The sequence below is a fragment of the Alosa pseudoharengus genome, unplaced genomic scaffold (genome assembly GCF_046254945.1).
Source record: "Alosa pseudoharengus isolate Yale_2024_CS ecotype anadromous, Long Island Sound unplaced genomic scaffold, YU_APseudo_1.1 YU_APseudo_1.1_scf_21, whole genome shotgun sequence".
NCBI lineage: Eukaryota > Metazoa > Chordata > Actinopteri > Clupeiformes > Clupeidae > Alosa > Alosa pseudoharengus.
This window is the reverse complement of record NW_027468674.1, coordinates 31,700,032-31,725,228: the sequence shown is the minus strand read 5'-3', so window position 1 is coordinate 31,725,228 and position 25,197 is coordinate 31,700,032. Positions and strand designations below refer to the sequence as shown.

Genomic DNA, 25,197 nt, shown 5'->3' with positions numbered 1-25,197 from the left:
CACTAGTGTGCCCCGGCACAGTGGTTGAAAAACACTGGGCTAGAGTACTGGCTACCAAATGACCCTGTCAAAAGTTCTTCTTTGAGTTGCATTTCCTGTTTACAAACATGGCCTAAAGAGACACGCATGTGTGCAAAACACACGTGCGCGTTAATTACAAAAACGTAGCATGAGCAATTATTACTTACACCGTCATCTTTTAGAAAATACGGTTAACGTTTTTGTAATGTAAACTCAAACATTTTAATAAGCCCTTCAAAACTGAATGTATAGCTTTGTAGTTAATAAATCACTCTGGATTGAGTCAGCGAACTACATCTCCCATCAGCGCCCCCCTGTAACCAACGCAAGGGTTAAAATGTTTGGGAAAGAATCTGTGGAATTTCTTTCCTGTGAAATTTGGCCAGACAGTCGTAGAGCGAGCGAACGAGAGCGAAAGAGCTCACAAGCAGTAGTGTTGTGATGGAGGCGTTTAGAAATGTCCTGCTATGATGGAGTTTGGAGTGTTCAGTGGAATTAAAACGTTGAGGAGAACGTTGGTAACTAAGTTGTAAACTAAGGATCTCTTTTTGCCACTCCCCAGAGAAAACACACACATATTCGGGGGGATTCAGTTATGGCTGAACCCCTTCTAAAGCGGACTTTCTCGAGGTTGCGGGGCAAAGAGAAATTCCGTCGGAAAACAGACCCAAAGCTCGCTGGTAAGTGTTACGTTTCTCCTCTATAGAATTTATCGTTGGTTTAGTATTTTGCGATTGCCGTAGAGATCCTTGCGGAAAGATGTGCGCGTAATTCTCGTGTTTATTCGTGAGTGCAATAGAAACTTTTCAAATGGCATTTTTTTTGTTTTCAATGAGTGCAACATGTAGTCTACGTGAAATGCAAGAATCGTATTTTAAGGCGAAGACTAGCCTATAGGTATTCTATAGATAATTAATCATAGTCGTGTTGGCTGATTTATGTTAACCTACATGTGACCCTAACCTCTTTGCCATGTTGTGTAGGTATGTCGGTATGTTGTGTAGATTAGCCTATTCCCTCGTGGGGCATGCCATGATATTGATGTCATTTGGAATTTTATAATCGAGTAAACTCAGTGCGTGCGACCCTCAATTTCGTAGGAGAGTCCCTGATGCTTAAACATTTCCTTTTGTTCCATTTGGTCGAGAAGGCATGCTGTTTACATTCTTCCTACACAAGTTAATGTTATTGAAATGTGGGCGATAACACTTAGCTAAAGAAGACAGTGTGAAAAAAACCTGAACAAACTCAACTGTGGAACGACCATTGTCAATAGCCCACCACTTCAGTAACACGTTCGCAAAATTGTGAGTTACATAATTCCATTCAGCAGCCATATCACGGGCCCCGGTACGCTCCTCCGGAGCTTGCCAGATAACACCATAACAAAGTGAATCCGTATTGAGGAATTGTGTCTCATTCCTTCCCACATTAGGCCACCGTGTCTGGTGTCTGTAAAGTGTGTGTGTGTGTGTGTGTGTGTGTGTGTGTGTGTGTGTGTCTTTTCCTAGTGAAATTCCTGTCTGTCAGTCCTCATGAATAAGCGACCGTGTGCCATGTACCCTACCCATGTGCCATGTCTTGGACGTGTACTGAATAACGTCTTTATAAGTTGTTGGATTTGATTACACCAGAGGAGGGTGGGTTGTGTTTGGGACAGACTGTCAGAGAAAGGATTGCTTGTTGAGTTAGTGAGGCAATGACAAACGTTTGCAGGGTAGACCTACTGCTGACTTAATGTGCCTTTTGTACTCAAATGGATAATTCAGCAGTTTGAAGATGACAAATGCTATGTCTCAATAAATCTCAAGTTCTAGTTTTGAGTCTATCTCCAATGTAGACCTATACAGATCCTACAATTGAAACAGATCCTACAACAGAAACTCCGTTTCAATTTTCAGTTTTCAGGCCCTCAACTGGGGTTTGTGACCTATGCCTCCAAAGGGAGTTGGAAACAATAGATCTTCAGATTTGTGACTGCTATGCCAATAACAGATCTCTAACATAAGCTTCTCCTTGTCATTTCAATGACACCACTTTTCACATCACATTCACACCATAGTGTCAGTGAATGGTAAATACATGAGTTGTAGTGTAGACTCTCTCTCCTCCTCTCACTCCTTCTCAAGTCTTTCTTGCTTAATGTTTTCACCATGCCTTGTCCATAGACTTCAGCATACTCTTGCCTGGTCTCTCTCATTCCACTCGTTTTCTCTTGCGCCCTGTTTCTCTCACCCCTTCTCTCACTCTCCCGCCCCCTCCTTGACTGCTTGTTATGTCTAAAATAGGGAAGGCAGCAGCACACACACTGGATTGTGTGGACATTTGGAGTGTAGTTGGAACTTATATACACACTTTGCGCCACTTAGACTTGGAACAGTGTGTGTGTGTGTGTGTTCTTGTCTATTGGGCTGTTGGGTTCATGATGCCCCTTATAGAATATGGTAATGCATAGAGAGAGAGGGAAAGAGACTACAGCTGTGGCAATACAGTCCAGCTGCAGGTCATGGCTGTTAAGGAAGCTCTCTCTCTCTCTCTCTGTCTGTCTGTCTGTCTCTCTCTCTCTTTCTCTTTCTCTCTCTCTCTCTCTCTCTCTCTCTCTCTCTCTCTCTCATTTCCCTCTCTTTACTGTGTGTGTGTGTGTGTGTGTGTGTGTGTGTGTGTGTGTGTGTGTCTTTTTAAGTGCTTGATGTAACGTTTGTTTAGCTTTGTAGCCCATGTGTTTGTGTGGCTGTGTGCCCTTGTGTGATCCTTTGCTCACCAGTGACTGTCAAAAGAGTTCTTTATCTGTGCTCTCTGCCCATCTGCAGACCACATGAGGATCAGAAAACAAATCTCTCTCTCTCTCTCTCTCTCTCTCCCTCCCTCTCTCCTTTCCCTCTCTCTATTGACTACCATTTCTTATCTGTCATAGAAAATCTTGCCAAAAATGGAGGATGTCGTTCCAAAGTCCAAATGCACTGGAAGAGGTGAAATACAGCAAATATGTGCAGTTTGGCCTCTGTGCGGTCACTTCATTATGTTGCTGGCCAGAATAAAATGCTTATGTAATGTAGGAACTGTAATGGTGCAACACAACATTTTGCATCTCTTCCTGTCACTGTTGGGTTATTTATATGTTTTGAATCCCATATGTGTTTTTTTACAACTTCCACTTCCTCAGCTTCCTTGTGCCGCTGCTTCCGTAGTGCATGTCATTTGCTTTTTTAATCAAGGAAGTCAAGGACGTTAAAAAGACAACACAAAAGAAAATAACAGCAGCAGTGTAAAAATGTCCATCATAGTTGAAGTAAAGGCTAACATATGACACATATAACTGACAGATCTCAGAATCTTTGGGGGGGCGGGGGGGCGCATGTTGAGATGATTGCACGTGGTTAGGGTATCATATCATGTTTAAAAATGTGGCAAAAAGCAGTTGTGATCATGTCGGTTACTGAAGAGCTTATTAGCCAGGACTTGGCATTCTAGAATAGGCCAAAGGGGAAGAGAACAGGGGCGAAAGAGTTGTTTAGAGGGGAGTTTCCTCTCCAACACTGACAGTAACGAGGGCCTCTTTCCTCAATCGGCGCTCTGATCATACGCAAGAGGGTTCCTGTAATTTAGGAGAGGGGGGGATCCCAAGGAATGGCTTGTGTATTTGTGTGTATATGAGAGAGGGAGAGGGAGAAAAAGAAAGAAAGAGGAAGAAAGAGAAGGAGACAGAGAGAAGGAGACAGAGAGAAGGAGACGGAGAGAGAAAAAGAGAGAGAGAGAGCAAAAGAGAGGGAGAGAGATGGCTCGGTCCCCTGAGGACAGGCCCTGCTGCGTTTCCTGTGTGTGTTCATCTCCTCTCTTGTGTTTAGATACCACTGCCAGAGCCCAGCGCCTCCATTTTGTAGCCTGACTGGATGGGAACAGGAGGCAGAGCTCTCTGCCCTGAGAGATGACTTAGAACGCCACTTGAATATATTCACAAGGACACGCATTGTGGTCAGAATGGTGCATTCTGGGAAAGCCAAGTATCTCAAGAGAGTGGCATTTAGAAAAGTTTACTTGGACCACAAATCTGCCCCGAGCTCTTAAAGCAGGCTTATTTATTTTCTCCTTTTATTGTCATTTCATTAGATATCTGAGAGCAATTTTTCTTTCGGGGCAGGAATGGAAAAAACCTTCAGGGGGAGAGGGATGGGTTGGGGGGATGGGTTGGGGGGCGGGGGGGGGGGGGGTACTTAAATTTGGAAAACGGTTGAGTTTCCTGGAACGGTTGTGGTGATCATTTTCTTATTGAGCACAGAAAAGAGTTGGGGTAGATGGCAGCGTGAACTGCGAGTGCAACTGAAGATGTTGGTATGTGCTTTGGCAGGATGTCCCAAATTATGAAGGAGGTGGGGGTAGGAGGGAACGTTTTTGGGGGAGAGAGCTAATGGTTTCTCACAGCATACATTGTGAGAGAACTTTTCCACTCGTTTCTTTCTCTCACTCGCTCACTCTCTCTCTCTCACACACACACACACACTCTCTCTCCCTCTCTTTCTCTATTAATGCCAGGCAACTGGGATTCATTTATATAGCCACGTCGAGGTTCTAGAAAAGGCAAATTTTCAGTGACACCAACCCTACTCCTTAAAAGAAACTGAAAATGACGAGACCATTCTCCACAGTGTCAAGGAACTAAATAATTTTGATTTAAACTTTGCATTTTACTCAAGCCACACTAGCCAACTCTTTCAGATCCCCAAATCATTATTCACTTTCATGTGTGTGTGAAAAAGGAGCTCTTCCTGAAAGACACGCACCTTTTCATGTAATGAGTAAAGTCAAGATGAATGTTTTAAGATTAAGAAGGACCCAGCAGCTTTAGGGAGACTAGTGTTCTATAGCAATTAGATAAGCTCACAGTCGTGTTGGTTTTGGATTAGGTTATCTCTTTGGAGCCTACTCAGAAATAGTAAACCCTCTGCTCCAATGTACAGCCCATATTGCTCTGTCTGTGTAAAAGAGGGTAATGTGTTGGCTATAATTGAAGAGATCATATTATGTGAAGATAAAAAAAAAATCTGAAGGATGTGGTTTAGCCTCCCTGGAGGGATGGCTGTAAATCTTGTCCAGGGGCAGGCAGTCCCATGCAGCAGCAGAACACATTGTGTCATTGTCTCTCAAGCCAAGAGAGACGAGGAGCCACACAGCATGAGCAGCTTCTGGAACATGCTGCTTTCCCTTCAAAGAAAAACAGAGGCGAGCATGCTGTAAAACGTGCCTCCGTGCTCCTAAGGGTTCGCTCTCGGTATCTGATTACTTCATCACTGTTTTGGTGAACAGTTTGTGAAGTTCTTGTGTTCTCCCCTGACATAGTGGCGTATCTGTCAGCACTTATCCGCTATCTGCTCACAGTATTACTCACTCTTAGCCTTTTCAAATCCATTGCTTGGCTGTATGTGAAGATCAAAGACAGAAGGGATTTAGACATAAACAGCGTGGTGGTCACTGTTTCATTTGTTTTCACAGTCTGTGTACGGTACATTCACTGCTAGTTAGTCTTTTTATTTTCTTTTTTGTGATCTGTTAGTCTTTGTTGACCATTAATGTAGGTCTGGAATAAGAGCCTTCGAGGGGGCATTACACAGCAGTCCTTACATACACATGGGCTATGAAGTAGTGCCGTCAAGTCATGATGTGGACAGGCCAGACAACCGTGTGTGTGTGTGTGTGTGTGTGTGTGTGTGTGTGTGTGTGTGTGTGTGTGTGTGTGTGTGTGTGTGTGTGTGTGTGTGTGTGTGTGTGTGTGTGTGTGTGTGTGTGTGTGTGTGTGTGTGTGTGGAGTGGCCTACGTGAATGAGTCTAAGAGGTGGAGGGTGAGGCCATGGCTCTGCAGATGAGAGCGAGCTTTGTGTTCAAGTGTGTGTATTTTTGGGCACAGTGATGAATGGTGAAAGGGCTGAAGTGTGTGTGTGTGTGCTCCATGATGTGGACAGGCTTGCAAACAGTTGTGTGTGTGTGTGTGTGTCCAGCTGTGAGTAGGCTAAAAGTACAAACTGGCTATTGACAGTAGCCCTACAAGTGTCAGACAGCTGGATGTTGTTCTCTCTCTCTCTCTCTCTCTCTCTCTCTCTCTCTCTCTCTCTCTCTCTCTCTCTCTCTCTCTCTCTCTCTCTCTTTTCCCTTCTTTCTTTCCCTTCTCTCTCTATCTCCCCCTCCCTTGTCCTGCTCACATTTAGGTATCCCTCCCAGCTGAGCCAAGACATGTAAGCTGTGAGCTGTGTATGAATAGGCTGGATATAGGGACAGTCCTCCCCCTGGTTCGTATAAATATACCTGTCTCTCTTTTCCTGCGTCTTTTCTAGTCTCCTCCACCCATGGCTCATTATCTCTCTTCCTTCAATACCCATCTAGCAGTCTTGTCTTCCACCTTTTTCTTTTTCTGTCCCCCATTCCGTGCTGTTTTTACTCTCTCCTCCTCTGTCTTTCTCTGCCCTCTCTTTTTCTGTCTTCTACTGTCCTTCATTTCTGTTCTTCCTTCTCTCTTTTTCTCCCCTGCCCCCCTTGGCCTTGCTCTCTCTCTCCTCTCTGTCTCTCTCTCTCTCTCTCTCTCTCTCTCTCTCTCTCTCTCTCTCTCTCTGTCTCTCTCTCTCTCTCTCCCCTCCTCTCTCTCTCTCTCTCTCTCTCTCTCTCTCTCTCTCTCGTCTCCTGTCTTGGCTGTGGTGGAAGTACAGGAAGTCATCCGCAGTCCCCCTGTACAGTCTGTTGCGCTCTGCTTTCCTCTGTGGCAGTGTGCCCTTGTGGGCGGGAGTCAGGGGCTCTGTGTGTGTGTGTGTGTGTGTGTGTGTGTGTGTGTGTGTGTCTAGCCTTGTGTGCTCTGGGTTATTCTGTTCCAGGTCGCTAACAACCCCCAACCCGCCTTTGCTCTCGACGACTTCCGGCATGAGCTCTTCGGCACTTTCTGCTGTCATACTGGGGTTGTCGCGGGTCATCATTTAGCAGCGCAAGATGGTGTCATGATTGTGTGTGTGCGATAAACAGTTTCACATATTCATGCTCTCAACCGCATCTATCTCATTTGGCAGAAGAATCCGCCTCGCAGTGAATATTCGTGCTTACTCTTGTAAATGCATGAGGTCAACAAACATGCAGGAATGCTTGTGCGTAATGCACGCACATACAGAAGCGCTGAGACAGACAGACAGACTGACAGACAGACAGACAGACAGGCAGACAGGCAGGCAGGCAGACAGACAGACAGACAGGCAGGCAGACAGGCAGACAGGCAGACAGACAGATGCACTCAAGCAGACAGACAGATGCACTCAAGCACACAGAGCAGGACAGACAGAGGGCCTATTCATGACTGTGGTGGTCGGGACAGAGCCTCATGCATTCTATGCGTCACGAGTCACTCACAGAGGGGAGAGGTAGGAGAGCACCAGATGTGCAGGATGTCGAGAGAGAGAGAGAGAGAAAGAGAGAGAGAGAGAAGGGGGTGAGCAGGACGTTTTGAAAGTAGACGGCTAAATAGTTTAGCCCCCCACCCTCTCTTCCTTTCTGTGCTCCTGCATCTTTTTTTCCTCTGTTTGTTTGTTTACATGTTCTTGTGGAGGGCTTAGCTTTAGAACGCTGTTTTTGGAGAACAAGTCTGTGTTTCCAGATCGGTGGAGGGCGACAGCCTTTAACAGAAACACATGGCTTTATCATCAGACTAATGGCTCTTTTATTCGAAATTCAGCGTGATGGATTGAGTTCATTTCTCTGCCCCGACTTGAACCGCACATTCTGTCAGGCCCGGGATGGCGCTCATTCCTTCCTAAACCAAATATTTTCACACCAAATAAGGGCTGTAGTCAGCCCCAGCGGTGACAGTAATTGATGTCCCCTTTCTCCCCTCCAATTTCAGATGTCCAAGGGAAGACTCATCTGGACCAGAGTTCTTCATCATCGTCAGTGCTGACCTTTGTCGGTGCCGAAGTAGACAGCACGCTCGCCGAAGACTTTACCAGACGGACTCAGATCACTGTGGCCAAGAAGCAGAACTGGGCGAAGCAGGCGTCCACGTCCAGGGACCAGCCCCGAGTGGAGGCCACTCAAGCCCTGGTGCACAGAGCTCAGGAATGGGAGAGCTCCTCAGGAAAGACCCAGGCTTCGAAGCCGGCCTGGAGCCAAAGGACTTTGAGCGAAGATGGCGCTGAGGGCAGGTGTTTGGACTTCGAGTGGGAGGCCGTGCCCTCAAGCCCCCTGTGGGACTCGATCGACGCCGCTCTGCCTGACCTGGCTCCCCCTCCTGCGGCAGCAGGATACGCGGAGGTCAGCGCCTCGTCCTCCTCCTCTTCTTCTTCCAGCACAGTGCGGCTGGCCGGCCAGGGGGCCTACCTCCAGAACCTGGAGAGGAGCAGCCGGGCCTGGGTGCTGTCCACAGGAAAGACCCAGGCTTCGGAGGAGGCCTCGCGCCTGCTCTCCGGCGGCCTGACGGACAGGAAGCAGACGGCTGACGGGGAGCACAACATTTGGTACAACCCCATCCCCGAGGAGGAGGACGCGCGGGTGGAGGAAAGCGGTGGCGAGTACGGCGACCCCTGGAGGAGGAGAGGGGAGAGGGTGGCGGATGACCACAGCAAACCAGGGGCCGCGGGGAACAGCGCTGGCAGCAGCAGAGGGGCCCAGGGGGCAGCGTCCAGCACAAACCCCAGAGACATGGCTGCTGAGGTGGCCTGCAGCAGCAGTAGCAGCAGCAGCAGAAAGGACAGCCCAGGTATAGTCAGGCACCCCACCACACCACACGCCCCAGTCCTGAGGCAATCACACCACCCCACATGCCCCAATCCTGAGGCTATCACACCACCCCACATGCCCTAGCCCTGAGGCAGTCACCCCACACCACACGCCCCAGTCCTGAGGCAGCCACCCCACACACCCCAGTCCTGAGGCAGTCACCCCACATGCCCCAGTCCCAATTCATTCCTGCAACACTAGCATTAGCAGTATATTAATATTTGAGCACTGCTCAGGTGATCACATAAGAGTATACAGGGTTGGGATATGTGCAGGGATGGGCAAAAATAATCAAAATGCACTTTAAAATAAAATATCAAATACCTAATTTTAAGTGTCAAATTAAACTACAAAATACAGTAGCTATGCTATATATCAAAATAAAATACTGTATTTTTGTTTTACTAAAAATACTCTTTAAGGAAGCATGAAATCACTTTGCAAACCTTCCATATCTGTCTATTTAATCTATTCCTTCATCATTACACTGGTTCTGATTACGTGGACAATGTTTGAGAGCAACAGCTTTTCTCTGTGCACGAGACATGCCATAAATCTGCCAACAGATCAGCAATGCTGTCCAGCCTGTTACATCTCATAGCCTAAATACTGTATCAGAGATGTACTCAAAAAGTTACAACCGAACTTATCAAGTGGTACAAACTATCCACCGGACCAATTGAGAGCCACTGTGTTTCTTTAGGCGATACATGGGGCAACTTTTTGAGCAATTTATGTTGCAAGGCAACCACAGAACCGGTTCTTACTGATGAGTAAAGTTCTTCAGAAAAATAAGTTGCTCAATATCAAAGGGAATGTGCCAGAACAACAATACTAAAAAAAGTGTGGGTGAGCATGTAATCATGTGGTTGAATGAGTGGGTTGGTTTGAGAAGGAGTGTATTGTGTGTGTGTGTGTAAGCAACCTACAGTACACGTTATTCGTCTTGCACTGGATCATCTTCACAAATCTCAATGGGCCTCATTCACCAACCGTTCTTACGAAGAAATTTGTTCTTAAAACCCACTTACACAGTTTTTTCGAAGGTTATGGTATTCAGCAATGTTTTCTTGTTCTCAGGTTAGAACAGAATCTATGAACACTCAAGAGCACTCTTACACACATTTGAGAACTGACTTGTTTGTGCAAAATCAATGGTTATTGCATTTTCATCATGTCTGCAGGTGCAAAATATAATACAATTACAACTATATATTTTATCATTTATGATATTTTTGAATAAAAATATTATAATTATTCTTTTAATAAAATTAATTCCACTATTTTACAAAGCGTTAAGGTATTTTGAAATAAATAAACACAACCAATAACAGTTTTTCACATTTTATACTATCTACTAAATATAATGACTATTTACTTTTCAATTCCTAAAGCAGTGCTTTCTCTTCAAAGCATGTGTCATATACGGTAATCAAATTGTCTTGCTCATGTAGTGTATAATATAAGGTAGAAATGAAAGCTGGTGCCTCAGCCTCAATTTGTGTGCACACGGCCCTGCCGTATCATGCCCTTTTATGGGGATTGACAGGGCATTTACCTATGCTAATTAAAAACAATTGGCACACTGACACTTGTCAACTTAAGCAGAAAATGGTATTCATCATGATAAGAACCAAACTGCGAACAATTCTGAGGTTTAAGAACACCTTTGTGAATCTGCTTTTTTCGTAGTTTTCGTAGGAAGATATTGGTGAATGAGGCCCATTATTCTGAACACAACTCTGGAAAAATTACTAAGTCAGCCCCAGTCAGAGGCTACATTTATTGTTTTGCACTTTCATGGTGTAATCAGTATTGGTTTTACCAAAAAATATTTACAAAAATACACACCTATAAAGCATTTTGATATAAAATATGCAGCCATTTTCTTCCACCCAATAAAATACAAATGACAAAATACTATTTTGTATTTGAAATACCTATTTTAATTTGAAATACACGTATCATAAATACTGCCCATCCCATATGGAAGTGTGCATTTTGTATTGATGCTTTAACACTGCAAAACACGGGAAGTGTCCTGTCTTTGCTGACTCTCTGTCTCTTTGTCCAGATATGTCGCAGCAGAGGGTGCAGCAGTCTGATGTCCAGGCCGTGGCTGGAGCCTCAGGCAGCGGCAGTGCTGGTGGAGGTGCGACCTCCTCGGACAATCCAGCTCCGGCCTCCAAGAAGTCCAGTGCCTCGGGCGGGACGGGCAGCAGCATGATGGAGCGGATCAAGTCCCCGGGCACGGTCCGGCGCCTGTCCATGAAGATGCGCAAGCTGCCCGAGCTGCGCCGCAAGCTCAGCCTGCGATCCTCGCGCTCTCAGCGCCATGCCAACGGGCAGGGCACCAGCGGCGCCAACGACGACGCCTCGCCGCCCAACGCCCGCAAGGAGTCGTCCAACAACGTGATCAGCCGCTACCACCTGGACAGCAGCGCCCCGCCGGCCCGACCGCGCCGACGGGCCTCGAGGGCGCGCTCCGCCGACAAGGGTGGCTACCTCAGCGATGGGGACTCCCCCGAGCTCCTGCCCAAGCAGGGCGGCGCCGCCTCGTCCACTCCCGCCGGGTCTCAGGGCTCCGGCTCGGCGGCCCCTCCTCCCCCTTTGCACCAGACCGGCCAGGAGGCCCCGGGCTCGGCCTCTGCGGTGCCCTTGGCGGACACCGGCTCCTTCCGCATGTACAGCCTGGCGGACCAGCCGCGCTGTGCCCAGCGCATGTCGGGCCTCCTCACCGTCCACCTGCTGGGCGTGGAGGAGCTGACGCGTGCCCCGGCGCGGGCCGACGCGGGCAAGGAGGTGTTCTGCGCCATCCAGGTGGACGGCGTGACGCGCGCGCGCACCTCACTGCTCACGTGCCGCGGCGCCACGCTGCCCCTCAACCACACCTTCAACCTGGAGCTGGAGCGGGCGCGCCTGCTCAAACTGGTGGTCCTCACGCCCGTCACGGCCACCACAGGACAGCCCGCTAACGGCTCGGTGGCACCCACGCGTAACCGCGTCTGCTGCCTTGGGGCCGTGGCCATCCCACCACTGTTCAGAGGTGAGTCAACATGGGGAGGATGAGGGAGAGCACCCCTACGCTGGTCTACAGTGGTTTACACTGGTGTACACTGGTTTAAATCAGATCTGTTTCCAAATAATATTTTAATTGATATCATTTACTTTAAAGAGAACAAAGCTTTTTTTTCCCAAAGCCACCCACAAATGAGTCAATGAAAAACAAAAGTACGTCTGCTGCGTTTACAGGAATAAACATTAAGTGCTGCAAGTCTGCGACTCAAGAGATCAAAGGGCCACTTCTGGAGAGGATTTACTGTTCTCTCTTCCTCACTTCTCCCTCCTGAATCATCTGCTGTGTTTGTGCTTCCTCTGGTCTCTCTATCTCCACATCTCAACCTCAATCTGTCTCCCCACTTCCCTCTGTGTACTCCTTTCTTTCAATTCTCCTCTCTCTCTCTCTCTCTCTCTCTCTCTCTCTCTCTCTCTCTCTCTCTCTCTCTCTCTCTCTCTCTGTCTCCCCCAACTCTCTTTGCTGCTGTCATCCCTGCCCATCCATCTTTCCACCTTTACTTTACATTTCACACACTCTTCTTTTTTTCTCTCTCTCTCCACTTCATCCCCCCCCCCCCCCCCCCTTCACCCCTTCTTTCTCCGGCCGTAGGCTCGCGCAGTCAGCAGCTGTGTGTGCGTCTGGAGCCGCGGGGGCTGCTCTACGTGAAGTTGACCCTGCTGGAGCAGTGGGAGGCCCCGCCGCCGCGCCTCAGCGAGCTGCCCCCTCCCAGCGTCTTCGGCGTGGAGCTGCGCCACCTGGTGGACAAGGAGGGCTCGGCGCTCCAGGTGCCCCTGCTCATCCAGAAGAGCGTGGCGGAGATCGAGAAGCGCGGCCTGAAGGTAAGAGGGAGGGAGGGCGCTTTCGCTCTCTCTCTCTCTCTCTCTCTCTCTCTCTCTCTCTCGGCACAGCTGCCTGCGCACGTTTTTTGATCAGGCACGACGTGGAACTATTTATGGAGTGGAAAACTCAATGGAAGGGAGTCCGGCGAGTTTCAGTGGAAAAATACAGCTTGAGGGATCGGGGGGTTTGGCGTTCTGGTGGCAAAATTCTTCTCAGCCGAAGGCATTTGTTATTATGGTTGGAAGTTGTCAACATCACACAATTCTTTCTTGGTGTCTGCTGTGTATTAACAAGTGCAAATCTGTGTGTCTGTGTGTGTGTGTGTGTGTGTGTGTGTGTCTGTGTGTGTGTTCACATGTGTGCAGGTAGTGGGCCTGTACCGACTCTGTGGTTCGGCCGCAGTGAAGAAGGAGCTGAGGGATGCGTTTGAGAGGGACAGTACAGCGGTCACCCTCAACGAGGACCTGTACCCAGACATCAATGTCATTACCGGTTCGTACCACAATACCCCTGGCAGCACTTTCCAGAGCTCTTATCTCCCTTTCTGTGGTATATCTTACTGTGGCGAAAGGAAGTCACATCGTGTGAACTTGCCAGATAGGCAGCTATGTCTGTAATGGATCTGACCTTAGACTGTAGAACAGACCTTGCCCTGAACAAACCTGGCCCTGGTCAATGACAAATCAGTACCACAGAGTTTAACTGCTGTCAGGCCCAGAGCAATGCCAAATCAGTACCACAGAGTTTAACTGCTGTCAGGCCCAGAGCAATGCCAAATCAGTACCACAGTTTTAACTGCTGTCAGGCCCAGAGCAATGCCAAATCAGTACCACAGAGTTTAACTGCTGAGTCTGGTTTTGATGGTGGTGGTTTGCCAGTGAGGGTCTAACTGACTCGTATAGAGGAGCCTTCCACCCCAAGGCAATGCTGCCAAGCAGGATGACGAAGACAACCTGCTATATTGAACGCTTGTGACAGCATTTACCACAGCCCAAGTGATTTAGGGAAAATGAGGAGGAAAACAAGATTAGCTGGATTGGTCAGGGGCTCTGGTGGAGAATGCACGCTATGTTCAATAGGTCAGTCTGCCTCAGTCCATCTCAATCAGCCTATCTGCTTCTGCTGTGTGATTTGGCGCAGGCATCCTGAAGGACTACCTGCGGGAGCTGCCATCGCCACTCATCACGAGGACCCTGTACGAGGTGGTTCTGGAGGCCATGTCCTTGAGGCCAGCCTGCCGGACCGACACGGACACCCAGCGCAGCCAGAGCACCGTGTCCCTCCTCCAGTGCCTCCCCGAGCCCGAGAAGGTACCTCTCCTCTGTGCTTTCTTCTCTTCTCCCTCTCTTCTTCTTGTTTTCCACCGCCATCCTTTGTACTCGTCGTTCTCCGATAGTTGATGTAGGCTGGGAGTGCTGGCGTTGAGGTAAAGGGAACGGGCCCGGCTCCAGAGCAGCCTGGGTTGGGAGCTCTCTCTCTCTCTCTCTCTCTCTCTCTCTCTCTCTCTCTCTCTCTCTCTCTCTCTCTCTCTCTCTTCATTCTCTCCTCATCTCTTTTGCCTGAGTCAACAGGCATGACAGAAAAACGAGCCTCCGCTGTCTGCTCGCCCGAGTGCGTAAACACGGATCGTGTCAACACACGTGAGGCCGAGTGCGTCTCATTGTGTTTTGACAGCATTATGCAAGAATGCTTGAGAAAGTGGGGACAGAGAGCGAGCGAGAGAGAGAGAGAGAGAGAGAGAGAGAAAGAAAGAAAGGAAGGAAGAAAGGGGCCGGAGGAGTGGTGGACGGACGGACAGAGAGATGGAGCAGAATGGAGGAGGAGGTGGGGGAGGGGGGTCCAGAGCCCAGCCGCAACGAAGCCCAGAACATTCTCCCTTTCACTGGCACTGAGCCACAGAACGGAATGTTACAGACCTCTCTCTCTCTCTCTCTCTCACTCTCTCACTCTTCTTTCTCTCTTTCCCTCTCCATCGTTCGCTCTCTCGTTTGGTAATCATATGTTTGTTTATCCCCCCTTTTTGAATCCAGAGGGCTTAGCCTTGTGTTTCCCGGCCTATTCCAAAACAAACAGACTTTAATAATGTGAACCTCTCCTCTTAATGCCGTGTGTTTTCAATGTTCCTTTTTTTCAATGCCAACATCAACCCCCCGGCCCAATTCCCCAACTTTAAAAAGAAAAGTGTGGGCAGTTTGTTGAAACACTGAATCCCTCTTCCTAGCCCCTTTCTCTCTCTCTCTTTCTCTCTCTCTCTCTCTCTCTCTCTCTCTCTCTCTCTCTCTCTATCTATCTATCTCTTTCTCTCTTTCTTTGTATTTCTCTTTCCCTCCATTGGCCAAGGGATTTTCCCCATCCCTCTCCGAGCAGAAGAAACTCTCCTTTTATATAAGCGGCGAGATGAGGATGGATAGCGGAAAAGAGACCCTCAGTGGTGTTTACGTTTGTGAGGACATTTCTCACCAACTGTTTGATTCCCGACTGCTGAGTGTTGAGAGGCCCTCTTTCTCCCTGTGTTTGGTGCGTCTCTCTGACCGCCCGCTCTCCCCTGCAGGCCACACTAACCCTGCTGCTGGACCACCTGAGCCTGGTGGCCTCCTTCTGCGACAGCAACCGCATGACGTGCCAGAACCTGGCCGTGTGCTTCGGCCCCGTGCTCCTCACGCCCACGCAGGAGTCCTGGATCCCCAGCGTGCCGGGAGCACTCGCCGTGCCAGCCGCGCCCGCACAGCACAGCTCGGCCCGCGGGGGGCGAAGCTTCGCCCACAGCGAGGACATCGCCAGCGCCGTGGACTTCAAGCGCCATATCGAAGTCCTGCATTACCTGCTGCAGCTGTGGCCCAGTGAGTGTGTGGGTGTGTGTGTGTGTGTGTGTGGGTGTGTGTGGGTGTGTGTGTGTGTGTGGGTGGGTGGGGGTGGGGGCGTATGTGTGGCTATGGGTGGGTGTGTTTGTGTTAGACGGGTGGGGTACGTGTGTGAGAGTATTTGTGTTTGTGTGGATGTGGTTATAACTAGGGGTGCATACTTGTGTATGTGTGTGCATTCACCCACGTCATTGTTCAGCGTGTGGGTTAAGTCGCTGTTTCAGTTCTGTGTTTGTGTGTGTGTGGGTGGGAGAGCAGTGAGTTAGTGTTGTCTGTGTGAAGGGTCTGTGTGTGAATTAAAGGGGTGGGGTGGACGTAGCTCTGGCCAACTGTGGACACACTATACATCTCCACTCTGCTCTTTGATGCGTCTACAATGTGTGTGTACTTTGGCAGACACACATACAGCCATTCACTTCCTCTGGTCATTACTGTGGCCAAGGGAGGACAAATATGATAATTTGTGTATATGTCTGCATATGTGAGTGAAGGTCCATTCATCTGAGAGATCAAGAGTGCACACACACACACACACACACACACACACACACACACACACACACATACATACATCAGCTGATGGCAATTAATCATAATTATGAAGACCTGACTTAGTAAATGAAGTGCTGGGGCCACCGAGCCCAAGAACTGCGTCAGAGTTTGCTTTCTTCAGCTGTGGCTTTTCACAAGGCGTGTGTGTGTGTCTGTGTGATGTGTGTGTGTGTGTGTGTATCTATGTGTACATGTGAGTGTGATTCAGTGTCTAAAAGACTTTCTTCATGTCTGTTCCTCCCCAGTTCCCACAGGCAGAGTCCCAGAATCCCCCTCTCCTACTCCCGTCACCACAGAGCCCCCGCCCCCCTCCCCCACCCCTGCCCCCCACACCGTATCCCACAATGCCCTGCAGCGGCGAGGCCAGCGGCTGCCCCTGCGCCTGGACATGCCCCAGGAGGTGGTGGTCTCGCGCCGCGGGCGTGGCCGCCTTGAGAGCCCGCCCTGCAACCGGTACGCCGGCGACTGGAGCCTCTGTGGCCGGGACTTCCTGTCGGGCGGCGACGCGGACTACGACGAAGTGGCGGGCAGCGACAGTGACGAGGAGGACGAGGAGGACGACGACCTAGGACAGACGCAGCAGCAGCAGCAGCCATCGACGAAGGAGAGCTGGCAGCCGTCACCCGCCGGCCTCTACGTGGACGACTTTGCGCTGGACTTCGACGCGCCGTTTACCTGCAGGCTGAGCCTGAAGGACTTTGACACGCTCATCTCAGACCTAGAGAGAGAGCTGGCCAAACAGATCAACATCTGTCTCTAGGACCAAGACCAAGCTGGGACCAGATGGAGGGATAGAGAGAGAAGAGCGGAGGAGAAGAGAGGTGAAGAGAGTGGAAAAAAGCTGTCAGGTTCAGAGGAAGGTGACGCTCACTTCTCGGACAAAGACACAAATGACCAAAGAATGACGACGAGCAGCCTCCGCTGCTTCAGAGATGATGACATGTATTTAATAATTCCTGGAGCTCTGTTGAGGCTCTCTGCTGTGTAGCAGCTCCGTGTGCCAAAAGCTGGTCGTCGTCTGCGAGCGATGACAAGACCCAGACAAAAAAAATAAAATCATGTGTTCATTTATTGTAAACGTTCAACATATCACTTGACAGACTGCTAATCCTAAACTAAGCTATTGACAATCAGTGTTTTTGAGAATTTATACACTAATATTTTAGAATAATCTAATTCTGTCATTGTGGTGTCTGTGTGGTGTGTCGTTAAGTGGAAAAGAAAATGAATGTTTTATGATATTGCCCAATATTTGTGCCAAAGTTCCTTATTTATTATTTGTATTAAATTATGGCGTTCAGGCTGATTTAGTATGACATTGCCCAAAATGTGTTGACAGTGTCGGTCAGATTTTTTGATGACCGTCATAATTTTGCACAATGAGAGAAGCATGTCAGTAACCACAATTTTCCATGTTCATCCAAAGATCTTTCGATGAAAAAGCACAAGTTAGAAAAATGGACACGTACTCAAGTATCCCAAACCTACAGACACAAGTTCTCACATACTTTTGAACACGTGGTGGTTTTGACTTTGAGGAAAAATGCTCTTACATGGACCTCACTGACCAAAGACTTGTGTGTTGCACTTCCTGTTTGGTAGTTGAAGAGACTTAGTATTAGTGCAGCATGTGTTGCTGTTGTCATGTTTGCTGTCATCAGCAGTATTTGTTTTGATATTTTTCCCACGGTACAATACTCAGCTAACTGTGATTTATTGAAGCCACAGAAGGAATGACAAGGCCATATTTTAGAGCATTGCTCCTTATGCAGTAATGACACCATATTTTTTGACATTTTGTATTCTATTTTGTTTAGTTATATAAACAATATTATTTTGTATTGCACATTTACAGCAAGCACTTATATTTTATGCCATATAACCAAGTGTTCAAGTACACCATTCTTGTTATGAATTTGTACTGTAACATACCATTCAGTGTTATAAACCAAAAGAAGAAGACAATAAAGCACAGTATTATATTTCCAATCGATTGTTTGTTAATGTTTTTACTGCTGCTGTTTTCGTAGAGCAAGAAGTGTAAATATACTTGGTCTCTGATGACCTCTGCTGGCCATGCTGTGGAATGTGGTGAGTCTGGGAAGTGTGTGAACTATACATTCCCATAACCTTCCTCCATGTCCATGCCACCATGGGGGTCATCCCACACATAGCACTGTCCCTAACAGAAACCGCAGTTTGGATGCCGTGTCAAGCCTTACCCCAGTCTAGATTTGCATTATGAGCTAGAATTCTGATTATATATACACATGAAGTACTACCAGGGACGGATTAAACAAATATGGGCCCCTGTGCACAATATCAAAAAAGCCCCCCCCTCCCCCTGACCGTGACGGGCGCGTTTGCGCATGCGCGTGCAAGTGACGTGCGCGTGCAGCCAGCGCTTACCTCTGCTGTCGCTGTGCAGGCTGGTGCACAATTTCACACAATGAAAATGTAGTACATTATGTCATATATTATAACTCAGGCCCACACAGAAATGAATTCCAGCAGCTGTTTTTATTATTAGGCTGTAATCTCTCTTTGCTGTCCAAACAGTCTACAGCAACATTTTTCACTAAACGGACCAGATAACAGTTGTCATATTTCTGACGGACCGGTAGCAAGGACGTTGATAGTATTTTGTGAGAGGTAGTGCTGATCATATTACGGGGGGTTCGCGGGTGTCTCCCCCGGGAAAATTTCGAAATTCTGGCTGTTTAATATACCCTTTTAACGCAGTTTGGAAGGGGCATACAAACTTTAACAGAGCAAGCAGGGCCCGTTTTCTGTCTGACTCGTGACGTGAACATTGGCTACCTGCATGATAAGGTTTTCACTTCACTGCTGCTTGACACTACCTTGCATGGAGACATATTTCACGTTAACAGTGGAGATGTTAGCAAAACTATAGCGTTTGGTAAATGGAGATGCAGATCATCTCCCTAATTAATTTATTTGCGCAACAGCCCACATTATGCGCTCACTCCAGCGAGACGAGTGAAATAAGTGTAGGCCTATCTGTCATCGGCATCGCCATAGGCTATTTGCTACGATATAAGATACTGTTAGGCACACAACAAGTCGCGATTTATTAGGCTATCCAATCGCTATGCGGTTTTCATGAACATTGCAGGAATCCACTTCATTCACCTACCCACGAGTGGGTCAGTTTCACTTTCGCAAACACGCATACACATTGAATGAGCACTCATAGCCTACCACTTCCACCTAATGTTATGCCTCTATATTTTATGAATTAAGAAGTATTTATTGATCAGGAAAACATTTAGTTTATTTTTCTTTCGGTCCGCGGTTCCATAACACCATTCAGTTGTGCCGCAAATTAACAGACAGAAGCACCGGGCATAATCTAGCCTAAATTCATATGATTTTTTTTTTTAAATCCGAGGGCCCCCATTGGCTGAGGGCCCCTGTGCACGTGCACACTTGGCACAAGCCATGATCCGTCCCTGAGTACTACAAACGTTTCAATTTATTTTCAATCTCAATGTGTTCTAGTACCAGCAGGTGGCATGATACACCCATGTGAGATTGAGTCATCTCACACAAAGATGTCTGTGTAATTTAGCTTTTACTGATTCACTTACTTCTTAATATGATGAGTGTAATGTAGCTATTCATTAGATGAATTAAGTCAGTAGCTCTATTATAGAGTAGGCTACTTAATTGAGTTAAATTGATCATGACATAGTTCATATAAATCTTCCATTACACATACTGAACATCAGATGCTAGCATATAAGATGGGCTGAACGATTTGGAGCAAAGTCAAGCTTCAGTTCAATATTCCAAATTTAGTTTTGAGTCGGGCCATCTCTGGTAGGCATGCCTGGTGCAGAAGAAACACCGCACTCCTGTTAGGTGAGCTGCACTGTCTTTCACACAAGGAGATTGACATGAATATAAAAATCATAGATGTGACCAGATTAACCATTAACTAATTGCGTTCGTTAAAATTGTGATTTCCATTAAAATACTATGAATTGTGCAGCCTTAGTACTCCGCATCATACAGTATATTGCTGTAGATCTGCACCATTTTCATGAAGTGATGTGTTCAGATGAAATCCCCTGTGGGGAGATGTGAGTCTGCAGTCTTGTGGTGCTGGAGACTAGTACATGCAGTGCAATGATGGAGCTGTCATATTGCCATGTCACCTGTCTTCTCCCATCAGTGCCGTTTCCATGGAAACGCTATATTTATCAAGAGAAAGAGGATCACACTAGAGGGACTCCAAGAGGAGGAGGAGGCTCAGTACACAGGGCCAGCCAACAGGCTCTATCAGAGCAGGTACAGGCAAGGTGTGATGGACCAGGTTATATTAGGCTGGAGTGTGTGTGAGGGGGGCGCTTTTTTGGAAGCTGAAACTGATAAGCGAATGCAAGGCATGGCTATTCTTAATCTGGCAAAGGATTTCTCAATTTCCTTCCTTCTCAGTTTAGCCTGTTTAACTGCAGTTAGAAGTCCATTAACCAGGGTGATTACGCTCAATGAAATAAACGTGGTGACGTAGTACAATAGATCTTTTGACACACTTCTGGGAGCCAGTTTGGGTTTTGAGATTTCGGTAAAGTCTATGTAGCCTTCTGGTAGAGACTGGGAAAGGGTGGAATTGTGTTGATTTCTGGCAAAATACCAGAAAGAGATTAAACCGGTGTGGAGAAAATTATTCAGAAGTGTATGTGACCGACAGACATTTCCCAACAGACATTTTGTTTGAAAAGCTTTTATCATACACACTTCATTGTGCTGAGATGTTAGTGATCAATACTGACCAGAAGATGCACAGATGGACTGTCCTGATCGTGTGTGTGTGATCTTATCTGATCTGATTTATCACTGTGGTCCAAAATGTAAAATCTTATTTTTGCAGCCGATTTATTGTTGATTGTTATTTCTTTCTTGTATTCACATGGTTGGAGTGGGTTAGGTTGCCTCACTTGACTGTTCCAGACTAGTCTGTCATTCCTGGGTTGTGGTCTGTGTAGTCCCAGCAGATGGCAGTGCTGATTCTACTGCAGCTGAGCTCGGCTGGAGATGGAAGTCATGTAATATCTGTCCAGTTTCATTCCACAGATATGGCCTCACGCATTTAGTTTCACTGTTGTCGCTAATTGCATTACATAATGACTGTAACCTGAATCTGAACTTCAAAGCATGACTGCAGAGAACTGGGGAAAGGCGTTGTGGTAGATGAGGGAAACATTGAGTGGATAACTCTTCAAAAGGATCGGCCGTCGACAATGTCGGTTCTGTTTTGGGACGGACGGGCCGAGCGAGGAGTGGCCTCCCTCCCTATCCCCTTTCTGTCTCCTCTGGCCCAGGCTCTGTCTCTCTAATGGCTCCTGTCACCACGCGCCTCTGCTTTCCTGCACTTTTGTCTGCAGCATCTCTGCAGTTCACTCTTCTGTCACTCCCTTCCCTTTTACACACACACACACACACACACACACACACACACACACTACATTAATTGTGTGTGCATCAGTTTGTGCAAAGTCAATGTGTTAATGAGTTTAGTATCAGCACTGTGTGAGGTATGTGAACACTCATACAATATATATGACAACTGTTGCATTATACTTTGAATGGAACAAGAGTTTCATTAAGGCCAAACATTGCCTTACAGTCTACAGTCTATCTTTCTCTTTCTCAGTGTGTGTGTGTGTGTGTGCGTGCATCTTTAAAATGATGAATAGCTTGTAGACTCAGATTATCTTTCTGTGGAGCCACAAATGGTGACCAGTGCTGACAGGTCATACAAACCGACATTCACCCTCACCCACACACAGACACACCCACACCCACCATACAGAGAGGGGGGGGGGGGTCAGAGAGAGAGAGAGAGAATCTTTTTTCCACCCCAGACCCCTTGGCACATCCTGATACTAATTAATTAATTAACATCTATTCATCCGTTTTCTCGTCTGAGACTGAATCCTCTTTGGATGTCAACACAGTGTGCATGTCCCAGTAGAATGCACATCAGGTTATAAAGTAAATAAAGACATCCTCCTGATCATATCAGACCAAAGATGGTACCCAGAACACACTGTTGATTTCTTCATTGTCTTCTGTAGAAATCACATTTTTGTGTTTTACTCAGTGAATTCTCCAAAGCATCAGAGCATTGTATTGACTTCAGAGTACAACCTATCTGCTGACTTGAGTGATGCTAAGTAAATCTGTGGATATACACAAAAACCAACAAACAAACAAACAAGCACACACAAACATACAGTACACACACACACATCACACAGACACACACACGTACACACACACACATCACACAGACACACACACACGCCTTGTGAAAAGCCACAGCTGAAGAAAGCAAACTCTGACGCAGTTCTTGGGCTCGGTGGCCCCAGCGCTTCATTTACTAAGTCAGGTCTTCATAATTATGATTAATTGCCATCAGCTGATGTGTGTGTGTGTGTGTGTGTGTGTGTGTGTGTGTGTGTGTGTGTGTGTGTGTGTGTGTGTATGTGTGGTGGGATGGTGGTGGGTGGGGGTATGCATTGCGTGTCCCAGTTCTGTCAGCAGAAGACTTGTGGTGTCTTGGGCTCCGCGCTGCTGGGGGATGGAGAGTCATGAGTGAGTCTGCAGATGCTCTCACCTGACCTCGTGGGTGGACAGAGGGGGGGAGGGGGAGTGGCCAGCCCGAGCCTGGGCTCAGAGTGTCCCTCAGGGGGTCCTCTTGGCGGTGCACAGCTCCATGGTGGGACCTGCGTCCACTGAAGGGTCTCCTAGGGGGAAAACCTTCATCTCAGAGGTCATCTTCTCCATGGGGCTCAGCTGTGTCACAGGACACAAGTCCACCTGGCATAATCCTCATACACACACACGTTCAAATGAAACTATCATGTCACCTTGGGAAATGATGACATCAGACACTCTATTTAAGGAAAGCATATAGACAACAGGGTGTCTGCTTCTACTCATGTTGTTTGTATTTGTAATCCTTACTCAGTATTTGGGTTTACAAGGACAGTTTTTTGTCATTCTGATTAAACTATTCCAATTGAACATTTCGTGCCATCTGTTTACATGGGGTACGTTCTATTCCGATCAGGTGCTTACAGGTGCTTTAGAACCTTTGATCTGAATAGCCGTCGATGCTTTGCTTTGCTTGAGAAGCTGCAGTGGGTAATCTGATTGGCCGTATGCATGGCTGTTCAATTGGAATAAGAAGGGAATACACCACCTCTTTCATTCTGATTAAAATTCTAATCGGATCAGTATTTTTATTCCGATCAAGGTGTTTAAATGTGTCCTTTTTATTCCGATTGAGCTATTATTCCATTCTAATCGGAATGAAAGTGTCAATGTAAACCCAACTTGTGTCACCTTGGATAAGAGGTATGAAATGTAAGTATTATGAAATATAATTATTGTAAATCATAAATAAATATGCTAATATTGTTAAACTTTTAAAATTCTAAAATAAGTTTAAAATAACTCTAAAATAAGCCTGTCTCTAATGCATGTTTAGTACCATGTGTGTGTGTGTGTGTCCAAGTTTAATCATATAGCAGTGGATGTTCACTCGACTGCTCACTCAGAGGGGAAACGTTTCCATAGGAACCCCTCAAGCTTTCTCACCTATATGCATCACAGCAGGAGAGAACGAGACTGAGAAAATGTGCTCCTTTTTTACTTGAACACAGACTCTCAGGTCAGTGAAGGCACCTACAGTATGTGTGTGTGTGTGTGTGTGTGTGTGTGTGTGTGTGTGTGTGTGTGTGTCAGGGTTGTGCAAAATTCGAATTGCAATTCTGCTTCCTGTTTGATACCTCAATTAAAATGCAAGTGAAATTCAAGAATTGAATTGGAATTTAAGAGCCAGTTTCAATTCAATTTTGGAATTTGGTGAGTGTGTGTGTGTGTGTCTGGTGTTTGTGTGTGTATACAGTATATGTGTGTGTGCTCATGTGTTAGCCAGCTGATTTCAGTGGCTGGAACCTTCCTGAAGGCAGTCTGATGTGGAAATGTTCTGGTCCCCATAAAGGACCTATAATCATGTTAAGTGCAGCTGAACGTGCTGTGAGAACAAGTGTCGCTGTCAGCCCTCTCTAGTACCCACGCAGGGGCGCAGAAAGGAACTGGAGAGATATGCTGGAGCACAGCAAATGTCTCATAAAACTACAAAATAATACTGTGGCATTTGGAAGTGGTATGGGATGTATGGGATGTGTAGTTAGCAAGGCTAACTAGAGGTAAATGTAGCATGACACATTGTACTACCACATAGGAAAATTGCAGATATGTATCTTGATTAAGAATTTAGATAGACATCACCTGTGTGTGTGTGTGTGTGTATGTGTGTCTATATGTGTGTGTGTGATTTGTTTTGTTTTTGATTTCGACATGCTGAAGCATGAATAATTTTTGTTGAAGCGAGCTCACTCCATGAGAGAATGGATGTGGGAAATAAAACCACGCACAGGTCATTTCATAATCAGGCTTTAATGGAATAATTTAACAAATTACATAAAAAGCCCAGTACATTTTCTCCTTCTCTTTTCTACTGAGTTCATTTTTTTCTTTCTCCAGTGTCATTACATCTGGGTAGGAAGACTTCTACAGAGGTCAGAGTTTAACCAATCATCCCTTTAAGAGAAATACCTGTTGGAACACAAGTGTCTGTGCTGAGGCAAAAATCACTCCCCCTTAACCGGGACACATTTTTCCTTTTGGTCTAATCCAATGGTTTTATGTTCAATTTTACAAAACATTGGTAAGTACTGATCCTACGTCTCTGTGATTTCAGTGGATAATAAAAATCACTAGTTACAAAAATATATGTGCTGATTTAGTGTAAATATTTGTTCTCATCTAGGTTTGTAGGTATGTGAGATGAACTATTTTGGGGGGGTCATGCCCAAACCTTTCCCTCCTCCTAGCAGAATGAGACAGGACGTGCAGCAACACAAGTAGCAGAGTCGCTGATGAGGCCAGAGTTACTCTATAGAGCTCAGGGCACCACACACATATATGGGCTCATTCCAATACACATATGCGTACAGCCACACGCACACACTCACACAGACACATACACACACACACACACACACACACACACACACACACACACAC

At 46.9% G+C, this 25,197-nt stretch overlaps 1 protein-coding gene across 1 annotated transcript; it reads left to right on the top strand.

The window, feature by feature from the left end:
- Positions 1-414: 414 nt before the first annotated feature.
- Positions 415-18,060, top strand: syde1 (synapse defective Rho GTPase homolog 1). The gene is made up of 8 exons (XM_076298640.1): positions 415-701; positions 7,889-8,740; positions 10,835-11,806; positions 12,428-12,657; positions 13,024-13,150; positions 13,799-13,968; positions 15,210-15,498; positions 16,317-18,060. The coding sequence occupies exons 1-8, from the start codon at positions 617-619 to the stop codon at positions 16,829-16,831; spliced, it is 3,240 nt and encodes a 1,079-aa protein (XP_076154755.1). The 5' UTR covers positions 415-616; the 3' UTR covers positions 16,832-18,060.
- The last annotated feature ends 7,137 nt before the right edge of the window (positions 18,061-25,197 follow it).

Bases quoted from the DNA above. Each gene is read 5' to 3' on its own strand.
- syde1 (XM_076298640.1), top strand. From the start codon at position 617: ATGGCTGAACCCCTTCTAAAGCGGACTTTCTCGAGGTTGCGGGGCAAA. The intron at 11,807-12,427 runs GTGAGTCAACAT...CTCCGGCCGTAG, and splicing joins CATCCCACCACTGTTCAGAG to GCTCGCGCAGTCAGCAGCTG. The intron at 13,151-13,798 runs GTTCGTACCACA...GATTTGGCGCAG, and splicing joins AGACATCAATGTCATTACCG to GCATCCTGAAGGACTACCTG.